At 44.1% G+C, this 26,091-nt stretch overlaps 1 protein-coding gene across 6 annotated transcripts in view; it reads right to left on the reverse strand.

The window, feature by feature from the left end:
- Window positions 1-5,703: 5,703 nt before the first annotated feature.
- Window positions 5,704-26,091, reverse strand: part of GEM (GTP binding protein overexpressed in skeletal muscle) — a 55,860-nt gene continuing 35,472 nt past the window's right edge. For 2 of the 6 annotated variants that reach the window (XM_063643476.1, XM_055286775.2), the window contains exons 2-5: window positions 16,453-16,792; window positions 9,477-9,553; window positions 8,474-8,678; window positions 5,704-7,042 (exon numbers count right to left, since the gene is read on the reverse strand). In XM_063643476.1, the coding sequence (XP_063499546.1) occupies window positions 6,765-7,042; window positions 8,474-8,678; window positions 9,477-9,553; window positions 16,453-16,783 (891 nt within the window). In that variant the 5' untranslated portion in view covers window positions 16,784-16,792 and the 3' untranslated portion in view covers window positions 5,704-6,764. Of the gene's footprint in view, window positions 7,043-8,473; window positions 8,679-9,476; window positions 9,554-16,452; window positions 16,793-18,169; window positions 18,182-18,226; window positions 18,355-18,489; window positions 18,695-25,266; window positions 25,295-26,091 lie in introns of those variants that run through there. The other 4 variants (XM_055286773.2, XM_055286776.2, XM_063643479.1 and 1 more) reach the window with 4 other exon arrangements.

The raw sequence follows: 26,091 nt of genomic DNA on the forward strand, positions 1-26,091 counted from the left end.
GGAGGATGGCGTGAACCGGGAGGAGCAGCTTGCAGTGAGCCAAGATTGCGCCACCGCCCTCCAGCCTGGGCGACAGAGAGAGATTCTGTCTCAAAAAAAAAAAAATTGTGTATGTAATGTGTGTGTATATATATCTGAGTGCATACACACATGTATATGCATAATAGGTATGTATGTATATGCAAATAAAATTGCAAATACCTTTCAAGAAAGTGTTCTCCAAAGCTATCTCAAATTATCCACGAGGTAATTTCTCCAAGTCAAGCAACTGCCTTGGGGCCTCTGAGTGATACTAGCAAGAGTACTTCTCAGTCCTCCTGCATTTTGACTTTTCCAGAAGCCTGACAGTAAGGGGGTAGCTTCTCTACTTCCAATGAAGTGGTTTAAAACATTAATACAACAGAAGATAAAAGAACATTTTTGTTTTATTTGAGCATGATCCCAGCAAAACTGAAATAACAATTACTTGTCCTGAGTTCCAGAAAGGGCATGCTCTAGGATACTCACCTTCCTTGGTAGATGCTGGAATAAATAAATAAGACTGACAGCATCCCCATTTTTGGAATATATGTATTGAAAAGTAGAGCAAGACAAGAGTCTCATTGATATTTGTTTTACTAATTATAGTACTCTACTTTTCCTTTAGCTGTGAGCCCCCTGTTTCCCACCTCTACCCTATTCCCCAGCATGAGCCCACGCATGCACACACACACACACACACGCATACGTGCATGCATACACAGGATCACCTGTATGTTCCTTTGCTAAAAACTTCATGTCCTTGGTTTGCATATATTATTTTTTCCCTAGCTGCATGACAAGAAAAACAGGTGGATAATATTTACTTCCTCATTTCCCCAGGGTTGGACTGGATGAATTACTGATGGTTTAGGTAGAGCCTCTTGTCGTTTTGTGGCTGTCTCCTATCCAGTCACACGACTGGACTCCATATCTTACTCCAGCACAATCTTGTCACCAGGGCCTTGGCCAGGGCTTGTGTCCGGCCGGAACGGCTCCCTTTCTCTCCTGCTGTCATTTTGTGTCGCCCTCTGGCTATTGTGGGTATCAGGCCTCACCGCTTTATGTGTACTTCTCACAGAAAACCTTGAATGCTGCTGGACACGTGTGCTCTCTAAGTCCAATAAGCACAGCAAATGCACATGCTGGGCTGAGGCTGCCCCTGATGAAGGACTTCCTTCCTTCTGCCTGAAATGCCTTACTCACTACTCCTTTGCTTGGCTATTGCAGTAATGAATGTCTTCTTTTTTGTTTTTTCTTTTTCTTTTCTTTTCTTTTCTTTTTTTTTTTTTTTTTGAGACAGAATCGTGCTCTGTTGCCCAGGTTGGAGTGCAGTGGCACATTCTCAGCCCACTGAGACCCTAATCGCAGCCCACTGCGACCTCCACCTCCTGAGCTCAAGCAATTCTCCTGCCTGGGACAAGAGTCCCAACGTTGCGGTGGCTTCCTCATTGGTCTCCCTGGGTGGGTCTCATGACTCAGTTCCTGTCAGGCTCAGCCCTTCTGGGCGATGTCCTGAAGCAGCACCACTCTAATCTGTCACACCCCTGTTTAGAAATATTCAAGCACCTGCATTACCTTCCGAGTCAAGTCCAAATTTCTCAGTTTGGAGCTCCATGTATTCTACAATTGCTTCCCAACTTACCCTTCCAGTTCACTCGCTCTCCGCCTCTTGGGCAAACAATAAATTGATAAGTTAAGTGCTTTACATTTCATCCTAATGATATTCCTATAAGATGTGTGTTATTATCCTTGTTTTTCAGATGAAGAAATTGAGGCATATTAAGATTAACTTGCCCTAAGTAACCCAATGTATTTAGTTTCTTGGGGCGCTGATATCACCATAAACTCGATGACTTCAAATAACAGAAATGTATCCTCTTCCAGTTCTGGAGTACAGAAATCCAAAAATCTTGATGTTGGCAGGGCCATGCATCCTCTGAAGGAGTTAGAGGAAGATCCTTCCTTGTCTCTTCAGCTCTGGTGCTTGTAAACATTCCTTGGCATTACAACCCCGATCTCTGCACGGCCTTCTTCCCTCTGTGTCCCCTCTGTGTCAAAATCTCTCTTCTTTCTCTTATAAAGGCACCACATATTGGAATTAAGGTTCACCCTTAATCTAGGATGATTTCGTTCTGAGATCCTTAACTAGTACATCTGCAAAGACCCTATTTCCCAATAAAGTCACATTCTGAGGTTCAAGTGGACACAAATTTTGGGGGAAGACTGTTTAACCCACTACACCCAACAAGTAAGAATTTGAAACTAAATCTCTCAGGCTATCAAGCGTCATACATTAACAACTTCACTTGACGCCTCCCAGAAAGCTCCCGGCCAAATTGGACTTCTCTCATTTTTCTATATAGATTTTTCCCTATCCTGCCTCTCTGTCATTGCTCATGCTATTTTCTTTACATAGGCCAATTTTTCCCTTTTTCTTCCTTTCAACCAATCCTACCTGTGGAAATCTTGTGTAGTCTTCAAGACGAAGCTCAACATCACTTCCTCTAAGAAGACATCCATGGGCCAGTGCAGTGGCTCACGCCTGTAATTCCTGCACTTTGGGAGGCCAAGGTGGGCAGATCACTTGAGGCCAGGAGTTCAAGACCAGCCTGGCCAACACAGTGAAACCCCATCTCTACCAAAAAATACAAAAATTAGCCGGGCATGGTGGCACCCACCTGTAATCCCAACCGCTCGGAGGCTGAGGCAGGAGAATTGCTTGAACCCAAGAGGTGGAGGTTGCAGTGAGCTGAGATTGTGCCACTGCACTCCAGCCTGGGCAACAGAGCACGATTCTGTCTCGAAAAAAAAAAGAAAGAAAGAAAGAAAAAGAAAAAAGAAGACATTCATTACTGCAACAGCCAAGCAAAGGATTTTTCTTCCACCCGAGCTAAACTGCCTTACTGCACATGTCTCTAATGGCCCATATTATCTTCAACCTCATGTTCTAGGTTTCTGTGCAGTTGTCTCCATTCCCTACTATACCTGCTTCCTGCCACTGTTAACTATATTACAAGCACCTTAAAGGCAAAACTGTCTCCTCCCACCATGTGTTCTCCACTGTAATTTTCATAAGCCGGAGCTCCACAAATTTGCCCAAGTGAATGTAGAAACATCTGCATTTTTCTCTGCATTGAATAGTTCATGTATTTGTAAGCAAAAATGTAGGATGCTTAAAAACTCACCTTTCCCCAATGCTCCCACTTTCCCCAACTGGAATTTTTTAAATGGCCTAATTTTCTTTTCCACATCTAACTCAATCATCTTAACAAATGTTTTCATCATTTGAATTTTATCTAGTGGATAAAAATTGAGTCTCTTCCTGGTATAATCCTCTCACAATGTCTTTATTTTCTTCCTATCACCAGTGCTACCTCCTTTGGCTTTTCAGGACAAATTTATTACTCTTGAGATCTCTGAGTATGAGGATAATATCTTAACCATCATTATATTCCCAGCAGCTGTTAGCACCCGGGTGTCCAATAATATTTGAAGAATTCATGAGTGTGTGAAGGTGTGGATGCTGCACTAGAGCAGGCGGAGTCAGTGCTGTCCCTGAGATGATGACTTAACTTTTGCAGGTCTCACATAATCCTTACCATAACCCTATGAGGTGGGCATTCTTCCCACGTTACAGATGGGAAAACTGAGGCTATGAGATAGTGAAGAACTGGACTCTTGGCCACACATCCAGTAAGTGATGAAACCAGATCAAGACCCAGGTGTGTCTAATCCTAGAGGTAAAGCTCTTAACCAAAAATCCTCTCCGATTGGATTGCAGCCGGCATTATCCTGCCCTGCTTCAAGCCAAGGGAATGTGATCATGACAACCTCGAACATACCCTTAAACCTGGGAGCCTTGGGATCTGTTGGCCATTTGGTTGGGAAGGTCTAAACGAAGTGATGAGAAAGCTTGAGATTGTGAGAAAAGTAGTGTAAAGAATATATATGCATTGTGCGTGTGTGTGTGTCTGTGTGTGTATTCTGTGTATTGGATGATACATGGGGATGAAACAGGCTGTGTTTATAGGAAAGTTTTGGAGATAAGAATATACAAATGACCAGGAGTCACAGGTGGACCTCAGTCCTAGCTCAGACACTTAGCATCTGAACAAACTTGGACAAGTCATTTATCCACCTGAATTGGTTTGCTGTGAGATGGCCTATTGACCTCACAAAGCTGTTGGGAGGATCTATGAAGCTCAAGAAGAAAGTTTGTAAAATCCCAGTATATGCAGTGCGCTGCACTGATGAGTAGAAGGGTAAGGAGGAACAGAGTGGTGGTCCCTGATTCAAAGGAGTTTCCATTCAAATTAGGGGAAAAAGACATGCAAAACTAACTCTAAATGATACAGAATGGAAAATGTGCAACCATGAAAAGGAACATCTCTTGAGCTCTTTACTGTATGGCAGGTTAAAAGATGTTAATCTCACAAAGATGTTAATCTTGCGAAGTGAGTATTATTAGCAATCCCATTTTGCAGATGAGAAAACTGATAGCTAGAAACCTTTAACCTTTACTCCAAAGCCATGTTGCTAAATTCCACAGCCAAAATTCACCCCAGATCTATGTAACCTGAATCTTTACTTGTATCATCTCCCCATGCTATTGCCTTGAGCAATTCTAAGATGCAAAACGCATAGAGATGGGAACCTTTGTGCTCAACTTGGAAAAAGGAGGAGAAAGGGCAATGAAAACAGAGCAGACACCCTTTAAAACTGCGTGGCTTTAAGGCCAGGCATGATGGCTTGTGGCTGTAATCCCAGCACTTTGGGAGGCCGAGGCAGGCGGATCACCTGAGGTCAAGAGTTTGAGACCAGTCTGGCCAACATGGTAAAACCCTGTCTCTACTAAAAATACAAAAATTAGCCTGACATGGTGGTGCACGCTGTAGTCCTAGCTACTTGGGAGGCTGTAGCAGGAGAATCGCTTGAACCCAGAAGGCGGAGGTTGCAGTGAGCTGAGATCACGCCACTGCACTCCAGCCTGGGTGACAGAGTGACTCCGTCTCAAGAAAACAACAACTGTTCCGCTTTAGGGAATGTCTGAAGTCCCATGATTGTCACCATCAGTGTGTGTCTCACTACAAACTCAAAAAGCTAGGGAGAAGAGAGTGAAATAGGGTGCATATAGGGCCAGAGAAGATGTGAAGGGAGAACACCAGGAAGTTCCATTCCAGCAAAAGGGCTGCATACGGCCACTGGATAGATGCCAAGTGATTAATGTCAAGCCATATTAATGTCAGAGAGGAGAATTTGGTGAAAGCTTTGCCTGGCTAGATCTCAGGCTGGAAATCCCTAGTTTCCTTTATTTTATTTCCCCCTAATCCTTTATAACTTCCTCTAACGCCTTAGTCAAGTTTAAGACCATGAGCCTCCAGGGAGCAAAGTGAAGCCCATCTGTTCAGTCAGGCAGTCAATCTGGCTTTTCCTATAACAGCATTGAGATGACCCCAAATACTTCCCAACGGTATCAGCCAAAAATAACTTTGCATTACCGTGAATCGTGATTTCAAAGCAGAGATGTCAGGGATACCCTTTAAAACGGATAATGACTGGGCTATTGCTAGTGAGAAAAACAAAGAAAACAATAGGCATACGTCTCTTTGGAATGTGCTTGCTCTAAAGGCTGTATAAAAATAATCCTAATCATCTTGTTTGGGGAGGAAAATCAGTCAAGAATGCCTTTTTTCAAAAATTTTATTTCTTTTATTATAAGACATATAGGTAAAAACTTGCATATTTTGAAAAAGATAGAAAAGCGTAATAAAATGGATATTTTTCTTATTAAGAAATATGTTCATAAATATGCCTTATCAAATGTTAAAATGGTTATTTTGCAAAATAATAATAAATAGAGCAGAGATGTGACATACAAGGGTCAACCAAAGTACTGGAAGTTTTTATGCTATATGTTTTATAAAAATTCAGACTTCCGATTATACATTAAAAATTGACATTTTGCGCTACAGGGTATCAATAATTCTGATTTTAAAAATATTTTTATGATGGCTCCACGAATTCAAAAATAATAAAACATAAAAGGTGCTTTGACTAAATAGAATCTGATTCAAATAATTTCCCCCTAAATAAGAAATTGTAAGATATAATTTTTGAGCCTATAAGGGATACATGTATCAGTTCCCAATTCTACATGTCTCGGTGGGCATTGAACAAAAATTGTTTGCTAAGCCTTTGTTTCCAGCAAGGTCCACATCATTTCTTTTCACAGTCTGATGGAGCAATAATAGTCACGATTCTGATGAGCCTAGTTCTACAATTCTAGCTCCATGGATCTTAGATTCGTAGAAAGTTTTCCCTCCTTTGAAGAAACTCATTGACAGCTTTCTTATATTTGTTTATGACCCATTGGCCTCAAAGTCACATATCAGAACACTGGGCAAAATTTTTAATGATGAAGAGTTCTTGTTCTAGGCATTCTTTGTAAGCTTTACTTCTCTACTATCCAAAAGAGAAGAAACACATGTGAACACCAAACACATCCTCTAAAGAGTCTTGGGTGTTCAAATAGCAAGGTCAGGCTTTTCCTGGAAATAAATACTGACTTTTTACAAAAATCTTTCATTTCCCATGCATCATGTTGCCCACAAGGCTAATATGCTAGCTCCCTGCTACAATGGGGGAAACCACATCTAACTTAAGTATTCAATCTAATATAGATTATTGGTCCCAATGGCCTTCAGCAACAGCCATCAAAGGGACATCTGGGTGACCCTGGGTTCCTAGAGTACAGAGAGGTCATGGCAGGATTTGGACTTGAGCTTGAAGGCCATATTCTTGTTGTTTTTGGCCACGATCTTGCCCCAGAAGCGCCTGGCTTTCCTGGGCATGCTCTCTTTCCTTTTCTGGTAGGCCAGTCGCCGCTCGTTCTTCTCCTTGCTGTCCCGCCGAAGGCGCACCTGTCGCACAATGCCCTCAAACAGCTCCTTCACGTTGTGCTGGACAGCCGCGGAGGTCTCGATGAACTTGCAGTCAAACACCACTGCACAGGCTCTCCCTTCTGGGAAGGAAAGAAAGAGGTCAGAGAGACTGCAGAGCACAGTCCCGCATAGCACACAGTCAAGCTGGATGGTTCTTCGAGGTAACACTAAGTCAGCTGTATATGCAGTGGATAGAGGATGCTGCTGCGGCACGGGCCCTCCCAGGGCGTGAATAGAAAATGTCTCACTGGAGGATCCCTGGAAGTAAGGGAGATGGGCTTTAGATCTGATCCCCCATAAATTCACTGTCTGAAGGTCCCATTTCATCAAATACAGTGATATTAGTTATAACAGTAAAAGCCATACCCTTAATTTACTGCAGACTTACAATGTGCCAAGAACAAGGCTAAGTTCTTTATAAACACTGTTTTCAATGTCCACAACAATCTTAGAAAATACGTTATTATCCCTGTCAAATACACGAAGAAACCGAGGGGAGTCTCCTCTGCAGGTGAAGTTCACGCAGCCTGTAAGTGGCAGTGAAGCCAGGTCGGCTCAGTTCTCAAGCCCATACTCAACTCTTTCTCCTGACCCAGTTTCCAGAATTAGAAATAAGAATTCTACTGCTTAGCTTTCCTCTCTTTTAAAATAACAATAAAAATAAAGCAATAATGAGATATCTTGGGAAAAAAATGGAGAATTTTACAAATGTGTAATACAGTTAAATTATACAAGCTTTTCTGGGACAGTCTCAATTTCAAGTAGTTCATTGTGTTCCATGACCATGCATCAAGTTTTGGTTTGGAAAAAAAACGATTACTGTAGACAGTCGCGTCCTAGTAGGAAGACATTCCCAAACTAGTGTGTACATTGTCTTTATCAGGTGTCTTTCCTCCTGAGCAGGGCCTGGCAATGTAGTATTTTAGATTTATAATTATACCAGGGATCAAATCTGAATTAGGCCAGCAAAATCTCAAGGGCTGTAAAAGCACTTGGGTGTCCACTCAGCAGACAGAGATTTTCCCTGAGCTAAGTATGAAGAAGAATATGTGACCCCATCAGACTGATGCCTCAAATGAAATTTCAGAAGCCAGGGATGGGGAGTAGGAGGTAGGACAGTGTTTCTCACAGGAACCAGAGTCAGCCAGAGTAGAATTCCTTTTCCTCAATGAAACTCTTTCTCACAGTTCCCCTAAATCAGAGTTCCCTATCATCCTTGCATGAAGATGCTACTTTCATTTCCCTGTACTCTTGGGAATTCCAGGAAACTCCTTAAAAGTGGGAAGATGAGCATCCTGCAGGTAGACCAGACGGACAAGGGAGAACAACTAGTGTGGAGGAGACCCACTGGGACTGTGGGAGTCTGAGAAACACACCTAAAATGTCATATAGCATCTTATTGAGTTCCTAGATGCAGCCTCATGGAAGGAGGGAAGAACCCGTGTCTGAAGGAAAACGCATGTGATCCAGCGATTGTTTCTACAGTACAGTATTGGCTCTGCTCCTCTTACCTGATACAGACACTTCCCGGCACCGCACTAAGTCACTTTTGTTGCCAACCAAAATTATGGGAATGTCCTCTGTCTGCCGGGCCCTGCGGAGCTGGATTCGCAGCTCAGATGCCTTCTCGAAGCTCGCTCGGTCTGTGATTGAGTAGACAATCAGGTATGCGTCCCCGACCTGCATGCAGTGGTCATGGAGCCATTCATTTTCCCCCTAACGAAACAATAGGATCTTCTGTGAGTTCAGTCAGGCCTGGGGAATGAAGCATCAGTTTGCAAAGAAACAATATGTGTATCCTAAAATACCCTTGCTGATAGGAGAAAGGAAGAAAATCGCTTCCAACTCCCTAAAAGCATTGGCCTTCCATGCCTATAAGATGGCTGGTGGCTGTAAAGATTGCTAGCCTGTCCAGTGTTTATGCCAAAAAGTTTTTACTTTTCAATATCTTCTACAGTTTGATTTGATAAATTACACAACTACTCTGCCAAACAGCATTTCCAATTTCTATTTACTCTACCAAAAATGAGCCTTTTCTGACTTCCCAAAAACTCCCTTTTGCCTTTTCCAAGTGATGAGATTAAGAACACTTTTGTGGGACTAGGAGGGTTTTCAATAAACAGAAGTCTAGCACATAGGTTCTGAAGCTTTTTAAAATCTTTAAAAAGCCAATGTTGAAGACTAGGATTCAGAATCTCAACTTCATATGAGATGGATGTATGTTATTTAAAATAACTGTCCATGCCTGTTTGTAGTTTCCCTAAAACAAACTTTCTGGGTGTGTTTTTAATGGAACCAAAGGCAAGTGACTACAACTTGCTTGTTATTCAGAACTCATTTGTGAACAGTCTGTTCCTTAGAACAGTCTCATTCTTCAGAAGTATGCTTTTAATCACGAAAATGAGCCCACCTGATCTGGAACACCCACTATATAGGACAAGGTCACCCTTGCACCAAACAGCTTGTTGAAAGGAAAGCCCTGAAGGAATTTAGAGAGCTACAGGCTATGCATACCTTATTTTCCCACATATCCAGGAGTATAATCGTTGCACTTTCCCCATCAACCATCAGGGTTCGTTCATACGTATCTTCTAGAAAAGAAAGAACAAAGATATTGGAGTCAGGCGAATATGCAACACTTCTCCATAAGAGGGTCAGGTAGAAAATTGTGCTAGAACACAAACCTACTAAATATGCAATTAATTATGTAAGTATACAGATATTTTCAAAGGCAAATTACTATTTTTTGTCACCCTCAACAACATTCTACATATAATTCCTCCAGTCCTTATCCAGCAGAACGTCTCTCTCGAACATGTATCACCAAACCACATGGAGTAAAAGGCATTTGTTTGCATCATTCCTGGACCTTTTGTATGGGAAAATCATTTATGAGGATAAACTTACTTAAGAGCTTTTGACTCAGATTCAATAGTTAATGCTATGAGGAAACATTAACCACCCAGTGAAACTGTAAGCCGCATTTTCATAAGTCCATTGTACCTTTCAGTGGGTAGTTACTGAACACTCACTAGCAATTTCAGGAGCTTTGAGCTCAGAGACATTGCTCCTCTTTGGACAAGTGCAAGAAAGAATCTTGAGACTCTCCCTGTTTTGGCTGTAGTTTTCTTCCTTTTTTTAAAAAAAATGCTGTTCCCTAGCAATAAATGGGCTTGTTTTTCCATCTTGAGTATAACAGAAATGCAGCCTCCAGCTCTACTTGGTAATGGAAACTTTCCTCCCTGCACTTCAGCCCAGATCGTGTGTAGGTGAAGGGTGAACACAGTACAGTACAATGGGCCAAAGCAGTTCCAGCCTGGAAAATCCATGGGGGACAGGCGTAGAAAGGGGTACAGTGGGATTTTTGCAAGTGGGATTTCCCTCATCCCAATACCATCGAGCCCATCCCCACTCTGTTTTCACAATGAGGTTTCCTGTTTTGAATTTCATCTTTTGAAAATTATGACTTTCATGATGATTTATCATTTTTCTTCTGGTTCTTTTTGTCTAGAATCTTTTCCCCCAAATACCCACAAGGCCTGTTCCCTTACCTCCCTCTGGGGGAGGTGCTTCCTGGCCATCCATTTAAAATTGCAACACTTCTATCGCACAATATTCCTTCTCTGCTTTATGTTTCTCCATCTCACTTATTGCCACCTAACATACAACACATTTAACTTACTTATTCTATTATTTTCTGTCCCTCCCGCCCGTCTTGTAATGTTAGGACAAACATTTGCATCTGTGCTGTTTACTGTGTCCCCCAGCACATTGGTACATTGCTGGTGCACCATAAAGTTTGTGCAGTGAACGAATGATAAATATAGCATTGTGGCTGCAAAAATAAGCAAACCTGAATTCAAATCCAGGTGCCATCCCTTATGAACTCTGGGGGTCTACGCAACTTAGGCTCTCTGAGCCTCAGTTTTCTTCATCTGTGCAATGGGACTGATAATAGTACTCACACCTTAGGGGTATGTGACAATTACCTATATTAAGCCTGGGCACAAAGTAGAAACTCAATCAGTGTTAGCCATTAGCACTTCTTCAGGTGAAGGAAGCTGGTTCTTGCCATACTCAGCACTTCCTCCCTACAGATAAATCCTAGCTTAAGAGAGCTACGTTGGAACCAGGGCACTTCTTGTTTTACAATAGCGAGCGGTTTATGAAATACACTGCTCCTGGTTTAATGCTTCATCACCTAAGAACTGGAATCAGGAGAGGTTTCCCTTCCTTAAAGAAGGAAAACTTGGACCAATAAGAAGAGTTAACCAGCGATGGCCCTTTCTGTGAGTTTCCCCACCTCCCACAGCATCATTCTTCTAATCAGTAAGTGTTTGCCCTTGGGGAATTAAAACTCTCTCGCGCCCATCGTGTGCCTGCTCACAATATGCAGAAGGAATGAGATCACAGTGGGACTATTTGGATTACCGGGGCTAGAGCCTCACAACCTCAACATGCAAATTAGACAACCCAAGGGAGACTGTCAGAGCCTGGGCAGCACACAGCGGGGATGGCCTGACTGCTGCTTCCCACCACAGGGTTCTTAGCTCTCCTCTAAAACCCCTCCCTGCACTCAGACAACTCCTTCAGTGATGGAGGAACTTTCTCAGCCCATCACTCAGGTATAGGCGACTCGCTTGAGTGCCCAGTCATTCAAATAGAAACACACTGTGTTCCAATCGCTGATGGTAAAGGAAAACCCAACTTTCTCCTGGCTTAAGAGATATCAGAACAAGTCTAGAGAAAAAGTGGACTAAGGATCACAGGCATGAAAGTAAAAACACGATGCTTTCCCATTCTAGAAGCTTCCTGACAGGATCATTCTGTCTGATCTCACCTTTGCCTGAAAATTACCGTGTTGGAGGTCTGGGAGGCTAAAACAATCCATCTCTTCCCTGCTCAGTACGTGTGCTCCCCACTTTACCCCCCACCCCAATACATGAGTTTAGATACGGCCTCTGGCTGTGTGCACCAGGACCCTTCCAGCACACATGGCATCCCGACTGAAGGCTCTCCCCTAACCAGGTGCAAGCCTGGGAGTAACCAGAGCTCCAGGTTTCTCTTCATCTAAGTTGCTCAGCTCATCTTTTATCCTTTTCAAGTGCTAATCAGGTGAGAAGGGAAGGAAAAGAATACCAGACTCTAGGAGAGCTCTTTGAAATTTGCTTCCAGTAAAGGTGTGGAGAAAGGTTTGGATACTGATTAGCCTCTGGGGACACCCCTACTTCTCCAGTGCACTGGAAGAAAGCTGGGGTGTCTGTGCACACTATGTAGCAAGAGAACTAATGCTGATGGGGACAGACAGAGGTTCTATAAGGGGTGATGGTGGTCAGTAGCCACTTTCTCTAGACCAGTTAGTCTTTCCCCATTTGATCCCCCTGACAGACTCTCTCCTTGACCAAACTTTAGTCAGGCTCCTCTGAATCCTCTCCCTGGGCTTCCGTGTCCATCCTGGCAGAATCCAGCTTAGGAAGAATCCTGCTAAGTCAGTTTAGTGAGAATCCCCCACCTTCAATATCTGATCAAATTCCTCACCCACCACCTCCGATAGTCTAAGTCCTTGGCCTGACTTCAGCAAGAATCCCCCTAACCTTGATGTCTCCTCTTAGTAATTTTCCATCCTCTGACCCCCTCCCACCTGCTCCTTGGCCAAGTGCCCACTTGTTCTTCTTGTATTTGGAGTTGAGCCCCATCTCTCCCCACTATTGGGATGCCTACTGCAACGGTCCCGAATAAGGTCTTCCTTACCATGTTAATAATTTTTTCGTTAACACTCCTTGTGCTTGGAAGCGAGGCCCCTTCTGCCTAAGACTGGCTCAAGTGCTGTGTGTGAAACCCGCCCAAGTGTTCTCTCACTGCCAGAACTGACTCCTGCAGCACCTCTAAAGTTCTGAGACTCCAGCATCCCTCCCCCTGAAAACTTTCAACTGCTTCCAGCTTTCATAGCTCAGGGGATCCCAAGGAGGCTCGGAAGAATGCCTGCTCTACAAATACTGTCCTCTACTCTACTGGCCCCGGTCCCCTCTGCACAGCTCCACGGGCCCCAGCCAACGGTGACCAAAGTGGACAGGGGCCACAAGCAAGGAAACCACCACTTTTGAAAGATAAGCACATCAAAAGGAAATGGTAGCTTCAGAATCAGCTCTAACTAATGTTCATTTCATACTTACTATGTGCCAGGCACCATGCCCCATGCTCAACCTGTTATCTCCTTTAATCCTCGTAACACCCTATGAAGGAGATATTACCCCAATTACACTAATGAGGCAGCTTGAGGAGGCTAAGTGGCTTGTCCAAGAGCACCCAGCCAAGTCAGTGTCAGAGCTGTGTCTAAACCCATTCATCAAACCCCAAGCCCAATGAGACTTCCATACTTTGCTGTATATGTGTGGTGTGCCTTCCCACCTAGCTCAGGGCTTCCAAATCCTAGTTGTCCCTAGGGTCCAGCTCAGGGACCATCTCTTCCATGAAGCATTTATTTCATTTTATATTTTATTTTGTTTTATTTATTTTATTTTATTTTTGAGATGGAGTTTCACTTTTGTTGCCCAGGCTGGAGTGCAATGGCGAGATCTCGACTCACTGCAACCTCCATCTCCCAGGTTCAAGCGACTCGCCTGCCTCAGCCTCCTGAGTAGCTGGGATTACAGGCACATGCCACCACGCCCAGCTAATTTTTTGTATTTTTAGTAGAGATGGGGGTTTTACCATGTTGGCCAGGCTGGTCTTGAACTCCTGACCTCAGGTGATCCACCTGCCTTGGCCTCCCAAAGTGTTGGGATACAGGCGTGAGCCACCGTGCTCGGCCAACCATGAAGCTCTTAAATCCACAGTCAGAGGTAATCTTTTCGCCTCTGAATTCCCACAGCACTCTCCTTACTCCACTTTCAAGACATTTATCACATCCTATCTCAATTTCTTCTTGGTGTATACATTATGCTCCATTGCATACTGTGAGCATCTCTGCAGAAGAAGCCCCATGACTCTTTGCGTGTCCCCAGAGTGCCTCACCAAGCTCTGTGCTATATATTCAGTAACTTCTTAGGAATGAATGAATGGCATTCAGTGTATACAGAGAGTCATAAGATTACTGCAGTATAACTGTAACAATATCCATCTTTATTAGGAGAAATCATTATGAGAATATTATGTCGATTTTTTTCTTATAGTGAATGCTGATTTTAAAAAAAAAAATGTAGGGTCGTGCCTTAGAAAACCTTCCTCTTGGGAAACAAAGCCAACTAGTGATTCCAGCAGGTCCTACAGATTCTCTGTGTAAGAAGCTAGGGAAAGGATTCCCTTTCTCTCTTGTGATTGAACACAAATCTTGCGTCTTTTCATGGTCCCCTGCGGCCCCAGGATCAGCCATATGCCTGATGCCCAATGTGCTATCATATTGGGCATCTCTCTCTGTCTCTCAACAAAGAAGTTTCCAAAATATCTGGGAAGCCTACCTTTCCAAATTCCAGGTATGAGTCAGTCTTCTTAGCATGTTATGCCTATGGGAATATTACCCTCTGGATACATACAACTCCATTCTAATGGACAAACATTTTTGAAAGTCTACTATCCACTAACTTTTTTCAATTCTTCCCTCTTAAAAACAAAAAAACAACTCCCAGTCCATCTCTTCCTTATGTCAATGCCCAAAGCACTGTATTGTTACTGCTTAAAGTATTAGTTAATGTGACCCTGCTCTGCAACATAGCAACTGACACTTAGCTCATTACTAGGGGGCATGGTATACCTCATCCATCGCCTTGTATCCCAGAGCTTAGGACAGAGCCAGGTGTGTGGCTGATGCCCAATGTGCTGTCATACTTAGTATTTCGAAGCTAAATCCTGGGGCTGCAGGGGGCCATGAAAAGACACAGGATTTGGGTTCAATCACAGCTAGATTTGAATCCTGGTCATACCATGTACTAGTTTTTTCACCCTGGAAAAGTCACTTGACTTTGTAAGCCTCCATTTCTTCACCTGTAAAATAGGTATATTAATGCCAGATTGATTCAAGTATTATCAAAAACATGTGTGGGAAGTACTTAACACAGTGCCTGGCACATAGCAAGTCCCCCAGAAATGGTAAAATGAACTGAAGTAAGATTATAAAATCCCAAATTCTAAATCCACCTTCCTTATTGGGTGATTCTGGATAAGGCTTTTGATCTCCCTGCGACAGTTTACTCATGAGTACAAGAACTTTGTGAAGACCAAAATAAACAGCCGCAAATATAAGGCACCTAACAAAGTGCCTCTCCCGTTGCAAACATTCACTCTAAATGTTAGCCCCTTCCTCCCGTTTCTCTTTCCTAGCAAGTCACCTGGCAGCCTTTACAAAGAAAGAGGGAATCAATTGCACAACACTGGCCCTATTTCTCCCTTTACTCTTGTGAGATTCCAGGAGCGAGGAGAGAAATCGATGTTACATCAATGAGTCATCATTTATAGCCCAGTTCCCGAGCTGCCTCCTGAAGCAGTGAACTCCTTGACACTGAGACAGTCAAGAAGAATAAAACCTCCAGATGAGATGGGCTGTGGGTAGTGAGGAATAACATTAATATGCATCAATGCAGGGGAGAACTGAGTCATCGCTAAGACACCTCCCTACTCTGTGATTCAGTTGTGAGTCGCGACAGAACACAGACCATGTGACTTGGGGAAACACTGAGCAGTGCTTCCTTTATTTCTGTAGCTGCAAATAGGGACATATAACTACCCTGGTTGCATATGCTCAGACTGAAGCCGTGGCTGAAAGACACTTTATGGATGGCATTGGCTATCAGGATCCTCATATTACTTAGCAGAACATAGGGCTGTGCTTTACCCCTGGCTGAAGAATACATGCATTTTGAGATAATGTCACCTCAAAACAGTTTTGGAAATAGGCCAGGCTCCAATCAATAAATAGATGAAATTGTACAGGGAAAATTGTCTTGAAAACTGTCAGACTCTATACAAAGTTTCATTGTTATACTTCACATATTAAAAAATTATTATACTATTTCAAATACAGATTTTGAACTATTTTACACCCACAAAAGTTTCTAACATTGGTGGAAGCAAACTGATCGAGCCATCCTAACAGCTTTTCCAACTGGCTTGTTTTAGGTATAACCATGGAAAAAGGCTGTGTCTATACTGAGTTCCGGGAAGAATGTTGAAGTCAGAGTCAGCAGAAGTCAGGTGGGGCGCTGACCCTCTGGCTCTGCCCTCTCTAATCAGCCTTCCCCAACCCATTTAGAATTGGAATCTGAAGAATTCCCTTTCTGTCCCAGGTGCAACAGATTTTGGTCCTGTCTACAAGCATTTTCATTTTCTTGCCCCGAGAGCCTGTGTTTGGGCTTTTCTGGAGACTCAGCTCCCCCATCAATTGTCCAAAATGCCTAACTTCAGCTCCCAACTCTGCAGGTAAATAAATCACCCACCCTCGCTCTTTCTTCCTGGGCCACCCCGATGGAAAGAAGCCCACTGGGGCTGGAACACCTACCTCCCAGCACCTCGCAGTCGCTGTCCATGCTGTCATGCACACCTGCAAAGATGTTGGCCAGAGTGGACTTGCCCACCCCCTGCTCCCCTATAAGCACCACTCGGTAGTAGGTGTTCCCTGACTCGGAGGAGATGACTGAGTCTGTGGAGTCAGAGGACCAGCTTCGGCGGCAGTGGTCCTCAGGGGTAGCAGAATGGCGGTTGCGGTGGCTGTACTGGTGGGGCTCTTTCTGGACCATCAGATGCCTGCCATCGGCTGGGATGCTCCAGCGCTGCTGCTGCGGCTGCATGCCCACAGTGCCCTGGCGCATGGTGACATTATTCAGAGTCATGGCTGGGTCCTGGGGAGCAAAGCAGCCAAGATGGCAGCATTAGTAAGCATGAGTGAGAGCTCCACTCAAATACATGGTCAGTCATCAGCAATATTTTATTAGATGAGATGAGAAGCAAGTATCCCTAACATAAAGAACACCAATTAAACAGTCCCCAGACCCCAACAAGACAGGCTTTCAACTGGACACACACACATACACACATACTGCCCACACTGTCAGTAACCAGCTCCTCAGGCAGACTGTCATTTGCATGGAAATAAAAAATACTGTTAACATTACCCACTGCCCATGGGCTTCCCCCTTCCTCAAAGCAGACTTGGATGAAAGAAGAGCTGCACTCAGAGCTGGCACAGAGGCAGCTGGAAAGAACCAGCAGCCTCCAGAGATGGCTTGAAAAGCAACAAGTTAATGTTGCTGGGGACCAGCTGGTCAGGTTAGCTGCTCTTGTCTAAACTTGGCTCTTAACTGCACCAGTGTCCAGCAGGTTTTGTGCCTCAGTGGGAAACACGTGGCAATGACATCACCCTCCCCTCCCCTGCCCACCGCAACCCTGGCTGGACTGGACAGGCACTTATTGGAACTTCCATGTTTAGTAAAGTTGCCTTGATGCTCTCCAGCTGCCTGGAGAGCATCCACCTGCCATTATTGGGGGTAGGGGGGAAATTTTCTGTTTAAAGTTTATGCCTCAGCTGTGCCCTCTTACCCACAGATACCACTTTTAAAACATCCCGGCTCCAAACCTATACACCCTGGCAGAGAAATGACCTGCTCATGTTCAGACCTATGAAATTTGCAGAGAAAGTGCCTCATTCTTAACAAACCACGTCCACTCTCAAGAGTTCTTTAATTCAACTCAGATTCCTTTTTTGAGACAGGGTCTTGCTCTGTCACCCAGGCTGGAGTGCAGTGGCACGATCATAGCTCACTGTAGGTAGCCTCCAACTCCCAGGCTCAAGTGATCGTCCACTTCAGCCTCCCAAGTAGCTGGGACTACAGACCTGCACTACCACGTCCACTAGTTTTTTTTATTTTTATTTTTTGGTAGAGACGGTGGTCTCACTATGTTGCCCAGGCTGGTCTAGAACTCCTGGGGTCAAGTGATCCTCCTGCCTCAGCTTCCCAAAGTGCTGAGATCTCAGGCCTGAGCCACCATTCTCAGACCCCTTTCCTGAAGCAGATCAGAAGGCTGAAGACTCCCCTAAATGATACTCAACAACTTCTCTACAACTTTCCCTTTGCAGACTACCTCCCCTAGCCGGGAGCTCTGTTTTTCCGGCTACTGGCGACAAAGTATAAGTACTTACATTGCAATCAGCAAGATGCACAAACACTCCTCTCCCACCCTCACCCCCACACTCCGTACCCCAACATCTCGCCACTAACCAAGACGACCAGCCGGTTTTTTAGTCTCAAAAGCAGCACCTCCGTTGGTAGACTTACATTCAAACAACAAATACATAAAGCATCATTAAGGGCTGCCCTCTCTGACCACTCGATCTGTAGGAGGAGGAGACCCTTCTACCGAATTGAACTAAGGAACCTGCTGATGAGAAGCGACATCCTTTGCACTTGAAGCTCTGACCCCTACCAGAAAATCCCAGTGCTGAGCGCACGTTCCAGGGGTTCTTTTCTCAACTTCGAAAGTTCTGCGGGCTGGGAAACTCCTACTCTCTCCCTTCTCCGTCCCGGGCCGCCCCCCTTACTTGGCTCGGCCGGATCGGCGTCGGGGCGTCAGCGTATCGCGTGGGTCCGCGCTGGGATACCCGGGCCAACGAGAGGGGAGTGCTGCGCCGTGCCCGTCTTCCGTGCCCACCGCCTGCAGCCGCCGCGGCCGGGCGGTTTATAACCAGCCCAGCCGACCCGCCGCGGGGCTTTTCCGTGACGTCAGCGCTCCCGCCGGGAGGGGGCGGCTCTGCAGCAAACTCGGAGTTGCAGCCACTTGGCTAAATCAGTTACTCGCAGTCATGTGACCCCTTCTCTCCATTTAAAAAATAATGACAGTTCAATCCTGGGCCTCCTTTATTTTCTTTTATTTTCTTTTTACCAGATGAACACAGGAAAATGGAAAAATACACTAAGTGACACTTAATCGTCCTTGCCAGCAAAGCACTTGCGGGCTGTTGGGATAAAGGATGGAGGGAGAGGCAGGTTTGAGTTGAGAGCTCAGTTTTGCCAAGAAAACGGGGATCAACCTGGAATGCGCAGAGACTTTAGCCTCCAGGATGAGACTGCAGCCACCTTGAATGGCCAAGGCTTGTTTTAACCACATCTTCTGCAAGGAAGACAGCCTTGTCACCTTCTCTCTGGATAGGGGGAAGCAGATGGAGCCCCACAAGGCTTTGTTTCCCTTCTCTGGCAAGGACCCAGAGAGAAGGGGCCAGAAAGAGGTGAGGAAAGAGGACAAGACCTTGAAAAGGGCAGTTTGGGAAAACAATTTAATTGAGGATCCAAGCAGATTGTGCTAAATATTGCTGGCCCTCCTGCTCTGGGCCAGAATGCTGAGGCTCCTCAATCAGGGAATTTAATCAGCATCCCAATCAGCAGCATCTCTGTACCAGGCTCCCTGGCAAGGCTACACCTTGGGCATGAGCCAATACAGCCTGGCCATGGGGAGGAGCACTAAGCCCAAGTCCCCTGTAAGAGACTCCTGTGAACAAAGGGCACAGGATAATAACTACTACTACCATTTACTAAGTACCTCTAAGGACCTCTGCTTAGTAGGTACTGTTAGGCCTCCTGGGACCTTAATCCTTACTACACTTCTGCAAGGTGGCTCTATTGCTACCCTCATTTTATGGAGGAGGAAGATAACATAGGGCCAGAGAACTTGCCCAAGGTCACACCGCTGGTATAAGTGGCAGGGTCAGGACTCAAAGCCTGGTTTTCCTGAGTCTCTGCACTGCACCACCAAGTGAAGGATTTCAATGACCTCTTTCTGGGGACATGGGTATTTCCCAGACACTGTGTTTAGATATGATGCTGGCCTCTCCAACATATCCGCTTTTTCAGCCAGCTTCATCTCTGGGTTGGCTGGTGGCTCCAGGAAGCAGCCAAAGGCACCAGCATCTGTTGAAGCAGCTGGACTCTGCTGTGATTACAGTCGATTCACAGTTACCCTGCAGGCATTTATCTGCTTTGAGAATTAGCTACATGACCAGCTGCTGAGACCTGCCAGGTCCCAAGCTAGCAAAGGTGGAATCCACAGAGTAATGAAAACTTAGAATTCCTTTAGTCTCAGGTGTTGTGGCCCCAATCTCCTACTTATCTTATACATAAGAAACCTGAGACCCAGAGAGGAGATGACCACTTAGGACATGACAGAGATGGAACCACAACCTGGGGATCATAATTCTCTGGATGCCCTTTGCTTCTGTCAAGTTTTTCTTCTGGGTTTAGCTGACAGGAAGTGGCTACAGATGTGGGGGAAGGAAAAGGGGAGGAGATGGAGGGAGCAGGCGATCATCTCCAAGAATATATCACTGACTCCATTCTAAAACACATGTAATTGATGAATAATCCGCATTTCAAAATGATCCGTGCTTTTTCCATACTGACACTCCTACTCTGTCAACTGGTCTCAACAGAAACATCATAGGAGTAAAAACTAAGAAGAAATCAGTTTATAAGCATATGATATAGTTCCTCAGTTCTACTTTTGCCCATTGATAAGAATCTAATACTTCACATTTATAAGAACCTAATTCTGGCCAGGCGCGGTGACTCACGCCTATAATCCTAGCACTTTGGGAGGCTGAGGCGGGTGGATCACGAGGTCAGGAGTTCGAGACCAACCTGGCCAACGTAGTGAAACCCTGTCTCTACTAAAAATACAAAAAAATAGCCGGGTGTGGTGGTGGACGCCTTTAATCCCAGCTACTCAGGAGGCTGAGGCAGGAGAATCGCTTGAACCTGGGAGGCAGAGGTTGCAGTGAGCCGAGATCGTGCCATTGCACTCCAGCCTGGGTGACACAGCAAGACTCCATCTCAAAAAACAAACAAACTAACTAACTAACTAATTCTATACATAGGCAATATCTACTATGAACTATTTGTCGTTGGTATATGTGAAACATACAAAAGAAAATGAACTCCAGGGACTGGGGAATGGGAAGGGGGCACACAGCAATGTTGTGTTTGGAATATAGAACAATTTTTAAATTTTTAAAATTGTCTGTCTCACAAGAAGCCACGTGAACACAAACAAGAACGCTACTTAAGAAGAGTCTTGACTAAATGACAGTTAAGTTCGAGTAATTATTTAGAGAAAAATCATAGTTATACTTCCCAAAAAGCACATCTGAGCGCCAAATCTCATCTAGCCAAGTCCCAGATCCCTCGACCAGGATTCCAGCTCACTGGGATCATCTTGAGGGTGTGGAGCTGGAGAGAAAAGGTAGAATCAGGGCATTTGGGTAAGTGGCAAGTTTTGAAGAGGAAAAATTGGCAGAATGTTGTTTCTTGTTCTATGAATTATTCTCTCCATATTCTTTCTGCCAGCATTTGAAGGCTTCCTCAGTTTCTAGCTACGATGAGTAGCTCAAGAGTACAGCAGAGAGGCAGAATTCAAAGCAACAAAAATAACTCACGTTTACCGACCAAAATACATGCCTATCTCAGCTAATCCGCATCACCCCTGCAGTTACCCATATTCTATGGGGAAAGGTGCTGAGGAATGAGGTTAAATAACCAGCCCAGGGTCACAGGGTGGTTAGGTGGCAGATCTGCACTCTCTGGGGCCACAGTCTTAACTGCTGTTCTATTTAGAGTAGGGGATATACATCAGTCCTCGTTCCCATACTAGCCCCACCTTTGCCTACCACCTTCCTAAAACCCTCAAAGGGGAAGTTTTTGTCTGATTGGCCAAAGCCCATGACCTTCACTGGGCCACCTGTTCCTAGTGGGCCAAGTTACTCTACTTAAAGGCATGAGCCATCCTCTCCTCTCTCTTTCCTCCACATCCCTGCCCTAGGGCAGAAGGTGAACTTGGGGTCTGTTCGGGGACTCTGCCCACTACTCTGCTACTGTCACTGTCACTTAGCATGTAGACTTGAGCAACCAGGTCCCATGATTTCAAATGGCATGAGAAAGGAAAGAAAGATGTAGGGAAAGAATAGAACCTTTGACCAGGGTTGTAAATAAGGACATCTGGGACTTGCACAGACATTAAGATAATATTACTTTGAATACCATGTCTTGAAAACTCTAAGAGAGGAGAGATGATGGGTAGGCTCAGGATCTGTACATGCCTGGGTCCATTATACTATTCTAAAAGCTGCAATTCTATTCTAAAAGCAACAGAATCTAAAAGCAACAGAATCATCTATACTATAGACTTACTACAACCAAGGTCATGCTTGCCCAAGCCATCAAGTAAATGCTACTCAGTGGGAAGGGGGACGCCATGCAAACGTTCTCCCTTTCCCAACTAGAAGGTAGATTATAGACTGAACATTGAGTAAGTGATAAATTAAATGGGTTTTTTCCTATTATTTTTTAAATGTTTCTTTTTTCTTTCTTTCTTTCCTTTTTTTTTTTTTGTATGTTTTTTGAGAGATGGAATCTTGCTATGTTGCCCAGGCTGGCCTCACTACTCCCAGGCTCAAGTGATCCTCCAGCTTCAGCCTCCTGAGTTACTGGGACTATAGCTGCTGGGCTCTGTTTTGCATTTTAATGCCTTTAGGCAAAGCATGCCGGCCAGTTTCCCACAATCCTTACTAATCCTTAATATATTCTCCTCCAAGCAGTTTCTCTCATTTATACTATCTATCTGGCCCCTAAAGGCATTTGACTTTGGGATCTTTGCCTGGGCTGAAAGAAATGGTAGGGGATTTAACATCAGAAAAGGAGGTTCAAATCCAGGCCTTTCCTCTTATGCATGTGATGCTGGGGATGTCACCAAGCCCCACAGGCCTTGGCTTCTGCTGTTCTGAGGACTAAAGAACTACAGAATGTGGAAGCGCTTGTTAACCAGGCAGCACTATGTCAATGAGAGTGATTATGATTATGACGCAGGAGCCAAGGATTGAAGCTCAGCCACCTGCCCTCGGTTTTGCTGCCTCTTAAGGCTCCAGCTAAATTAATCCAGCAGAATTCAAGACACATGGGGTGGAGGGAGGATGGGCGAGAAATGTGCTCATATTAGATGTTACTAGGAAAATATCATTAGCAAGGAGGTTGTTGTAAACAAGAAGATGGGGGCCAAATACCCAGCACACATCATAGGTCTCCACCAGCCACAGAAACATTCAGGGGAGGAGCTGGGTGGGAGGCAATTTGCAAAGTGTCTGAGCACAAAAAGAACCACCCACCCACTTTGGGAAGTCTAAAGAAGGAAAGAATTACTATATGGAAAATCATTTCTTTAGAGAAGGGGGATAAAAAAGGCTTCAATTGCAAAATCAAGAGAGCCCTGATTACAAGAAAATAAAGACAGAAAAAAAGATGGCTAAGAATAACCTGTCAGTATCCAGAGGCCTGCGAGATCCAGATGGACAGCCCCTCCAGCTGCATCCTCCTCAGACCAGCCCCCAGCTTCTCATCAGACTCCTGCTGAGCAGATTGAATTTTCCATTGAAAAAATTCTTAGCTATCACCCCTCTTTCCCTCCATTGGCCCAGCCTGCTGCAGGCCTGGAGAGCACCAGTGGCAGAGGTAGCTAGTGCCCTTCCTTCTAAAAGCTTGCAGAGTAAGTGCAGAATGTATCTCATTAGGCTGGGAGGAGCCTCCTAAAGAAAGCGAATGTTTTCTTCCTAGGGTCCCTCCATCCATCCACATTCATTCATTAAACAACAGATAACTACTGAGAATCTACTTTATGTAAAGACCTGTTCTAAGGGTTAAGAATATGATCCTTACATTCACAGAAGTTCTACTCTGGTAGGAGAAATAATAAGTAAAGAAATAAAGTATCACCATGTTCAGTCATTCATGCATTCATTCTTTCTCTGAACATGCTACCCTTTAGCCTCCATTTTGTCATCTGCAAATAGGGAATGATAATACTGAAAGGAAGTATAAAGTAGGGATTAAGGGCATACCCATTCAGAGGTCTGACAACGCCCAGGTCAGTGAAAATGTAAAGAATGGAAGCTCTCATGCCCAGCAGGTGGGAGTGTAAGTTCGTAAGGCCACTTTGGAAATCAACCATCAACACCTAAGAAGTGCATATCCTTTGAGATCCAGCAATTCCACTTCTAAATGTACATCTTATATGTTACATAAAAAACAAATACAAGGATGCTCATGAAAGCACTGTTTGCAATAGCAACAATCAGAAACCAACTAATGGCCATCAATGAATAAATGCATTGTGGTATATTTACACAATGAAATAGTATACAGCACTGAAAATGGATGAAGTAGATCTACTTGTATCAACAGAAGTAAATGTTGAGACCATATGGTAACTTGAAGAAGCAAATTGCAGGATATCAACAGGGTAATACTTTATATAATTTTTAAATACCGCACTAGTATTTTACAGTTAAATACACAGCTAGTAAAAGGACAGAAATGAGGATGAGAAAAATAGACATCAACTTCAGAATAGAATTATCTCAAGTGAAGGAGGGGAATGACAATTAGATGGACAGAAGACTTCTCAAAAACAACCGAGAAGCCAGGAAATACTTGCATAATAAGAAGAAAGTGCTCAGTGAAAATAATTGTTAATGTGGAATTTTATGCCCAACTAAACTGTAGTTCAACAATGTGAGCTAAACAGGTCGGGTGCAGTGGCTCACACCTTATAATTCCAGCACTTTGGGAGGCCAAGGCAGGCAGATCACTTGAGGTCAGGAGTTCAAAACCAGCCTGGTCAACATGGCGAAACTCTATCTCTACAAAAAAATACAAAAATTAGCCAGACATGGAGGCAGTCGCCTGTAATCCCAGCTACTCGGGAGGCTGGGGCAGGAGAATTGCTTTGCAGAGGTTGCAGTGAGCTGAGATCGCGCCACTGCACTCCAGCCTGGGTGACAGAGAGAGACTCTGTCTCAAATAAATAAATAAAAATAAAACTCCAGTGTGAGCCTAACAAATATTTATTGAGTACTTGTTATTACTAAGCAATATCCTAAGCTGCAGAGACACAGAATTATACAAGTCTAGGTTTCTGTCCTCCAGGAGCTTAAAGTCTGATGTTCCTTTCCCCAGAAAGTATCAAATCCATGAGATATCTAAGAACTACATAAAAGCTTTAGCCCAATGCATATTTGGTTTCCCAACCAACACAACCTTTTTCCTAGAGTTCCCTCCCTCAGCAGCAGAATGATTAATGAGACTATTTTGACCCAAGGAGTTAAAAACAAGACTAATGCAAAGTCCTTGATTTAGCCAATTATAATGACATGGGGATTCTTCAATGATAAATTTAGAAAGGCCAAAGGAAGAAACAGCTGGGTTGAAGACATGGGCAGTTAATACCTTTCATACATGGTTATAAGTATTCCCATTTGCCTGCTTTGTTTGCTTAATCTCACCATCTTCCTGATTTCCAGGTCTTTATTGAAGCAGGTGGATGGTTTCTCCAACACTTAAAAGGCAGCAAGACTCTTTAGCTTTGGTAGGATGCAAGTAGCTCACCCCTGCAATGAACATCATCCAGAATGTTTTAAAAAATAAAAATGAATGAAGCCCTTAATTGATGAAAAGTTATATGTCTAAGTTTCTGTTATTTTGTAAAGATTCCTTCATACTCCATTTAAAATCTTTGAGTAACAAACTGTTATCCTGTGTTCTCTACATAAGCAAAGTATCATTTTTAACCCAGAATAGTGCATTTACTGGAGTTGGTGAAGTTAATAGAGGAAATAATGATTATAGTGGTAGCATGTGTGCCAGGTACTGATGTGCATTATCTAACTTAATCCTCACAACAAGTCTGTGAAGCAAGCACTATTATTCTCCTCTTACACATACGGAGACTGAGATCAGGTAACATAGCTAGGAACTGGCAGACTTCATCTAACTCGTTTTTGTTTGTTTGTTTTTTTGAGACAGGTTCTCACCCTGTCACCCACACTGGAGTGCAGTGGTGCAGTCATGGCTCACTGCAGCCTCAATCTCCCCAGCCTTAAGTGATCCTCCCATCTTAGCTTCCTAAGTAGCTGGGGCTACAGGCATGCAGCACCACACCCAGCTAATGTTTTTGTATTTTGCAATACATGGTTTCACCATGTTGCTCAGGCTGGTCTCAAACTCCTGGACTCAAGAAATCTGCCCACCTTGTCCTCCCAAAATGCTGGGATTACAGGCATGAGCCACGATGCCTGGCTACCATCTAACCCTTATCTACCACTCTGGTC

The sequence above is a fragment of the Symphalangus syndactylus genome, chromosome 7 (genome assembly GCF_028878055.3).
Source record: "Symphalangus syndactylus isolate Jambi chromosome 7, NHGRI_mSymSyn1-v2.1_pri, whole genome shotgun sequence".
In the NCBI taxonomy this organism is placed as follows: Eukaryota; Metazoa; Chordata; class Mammalia; order Primates; family Hylobatidae; genus Symphalangus; species Symphalangus syndactylus.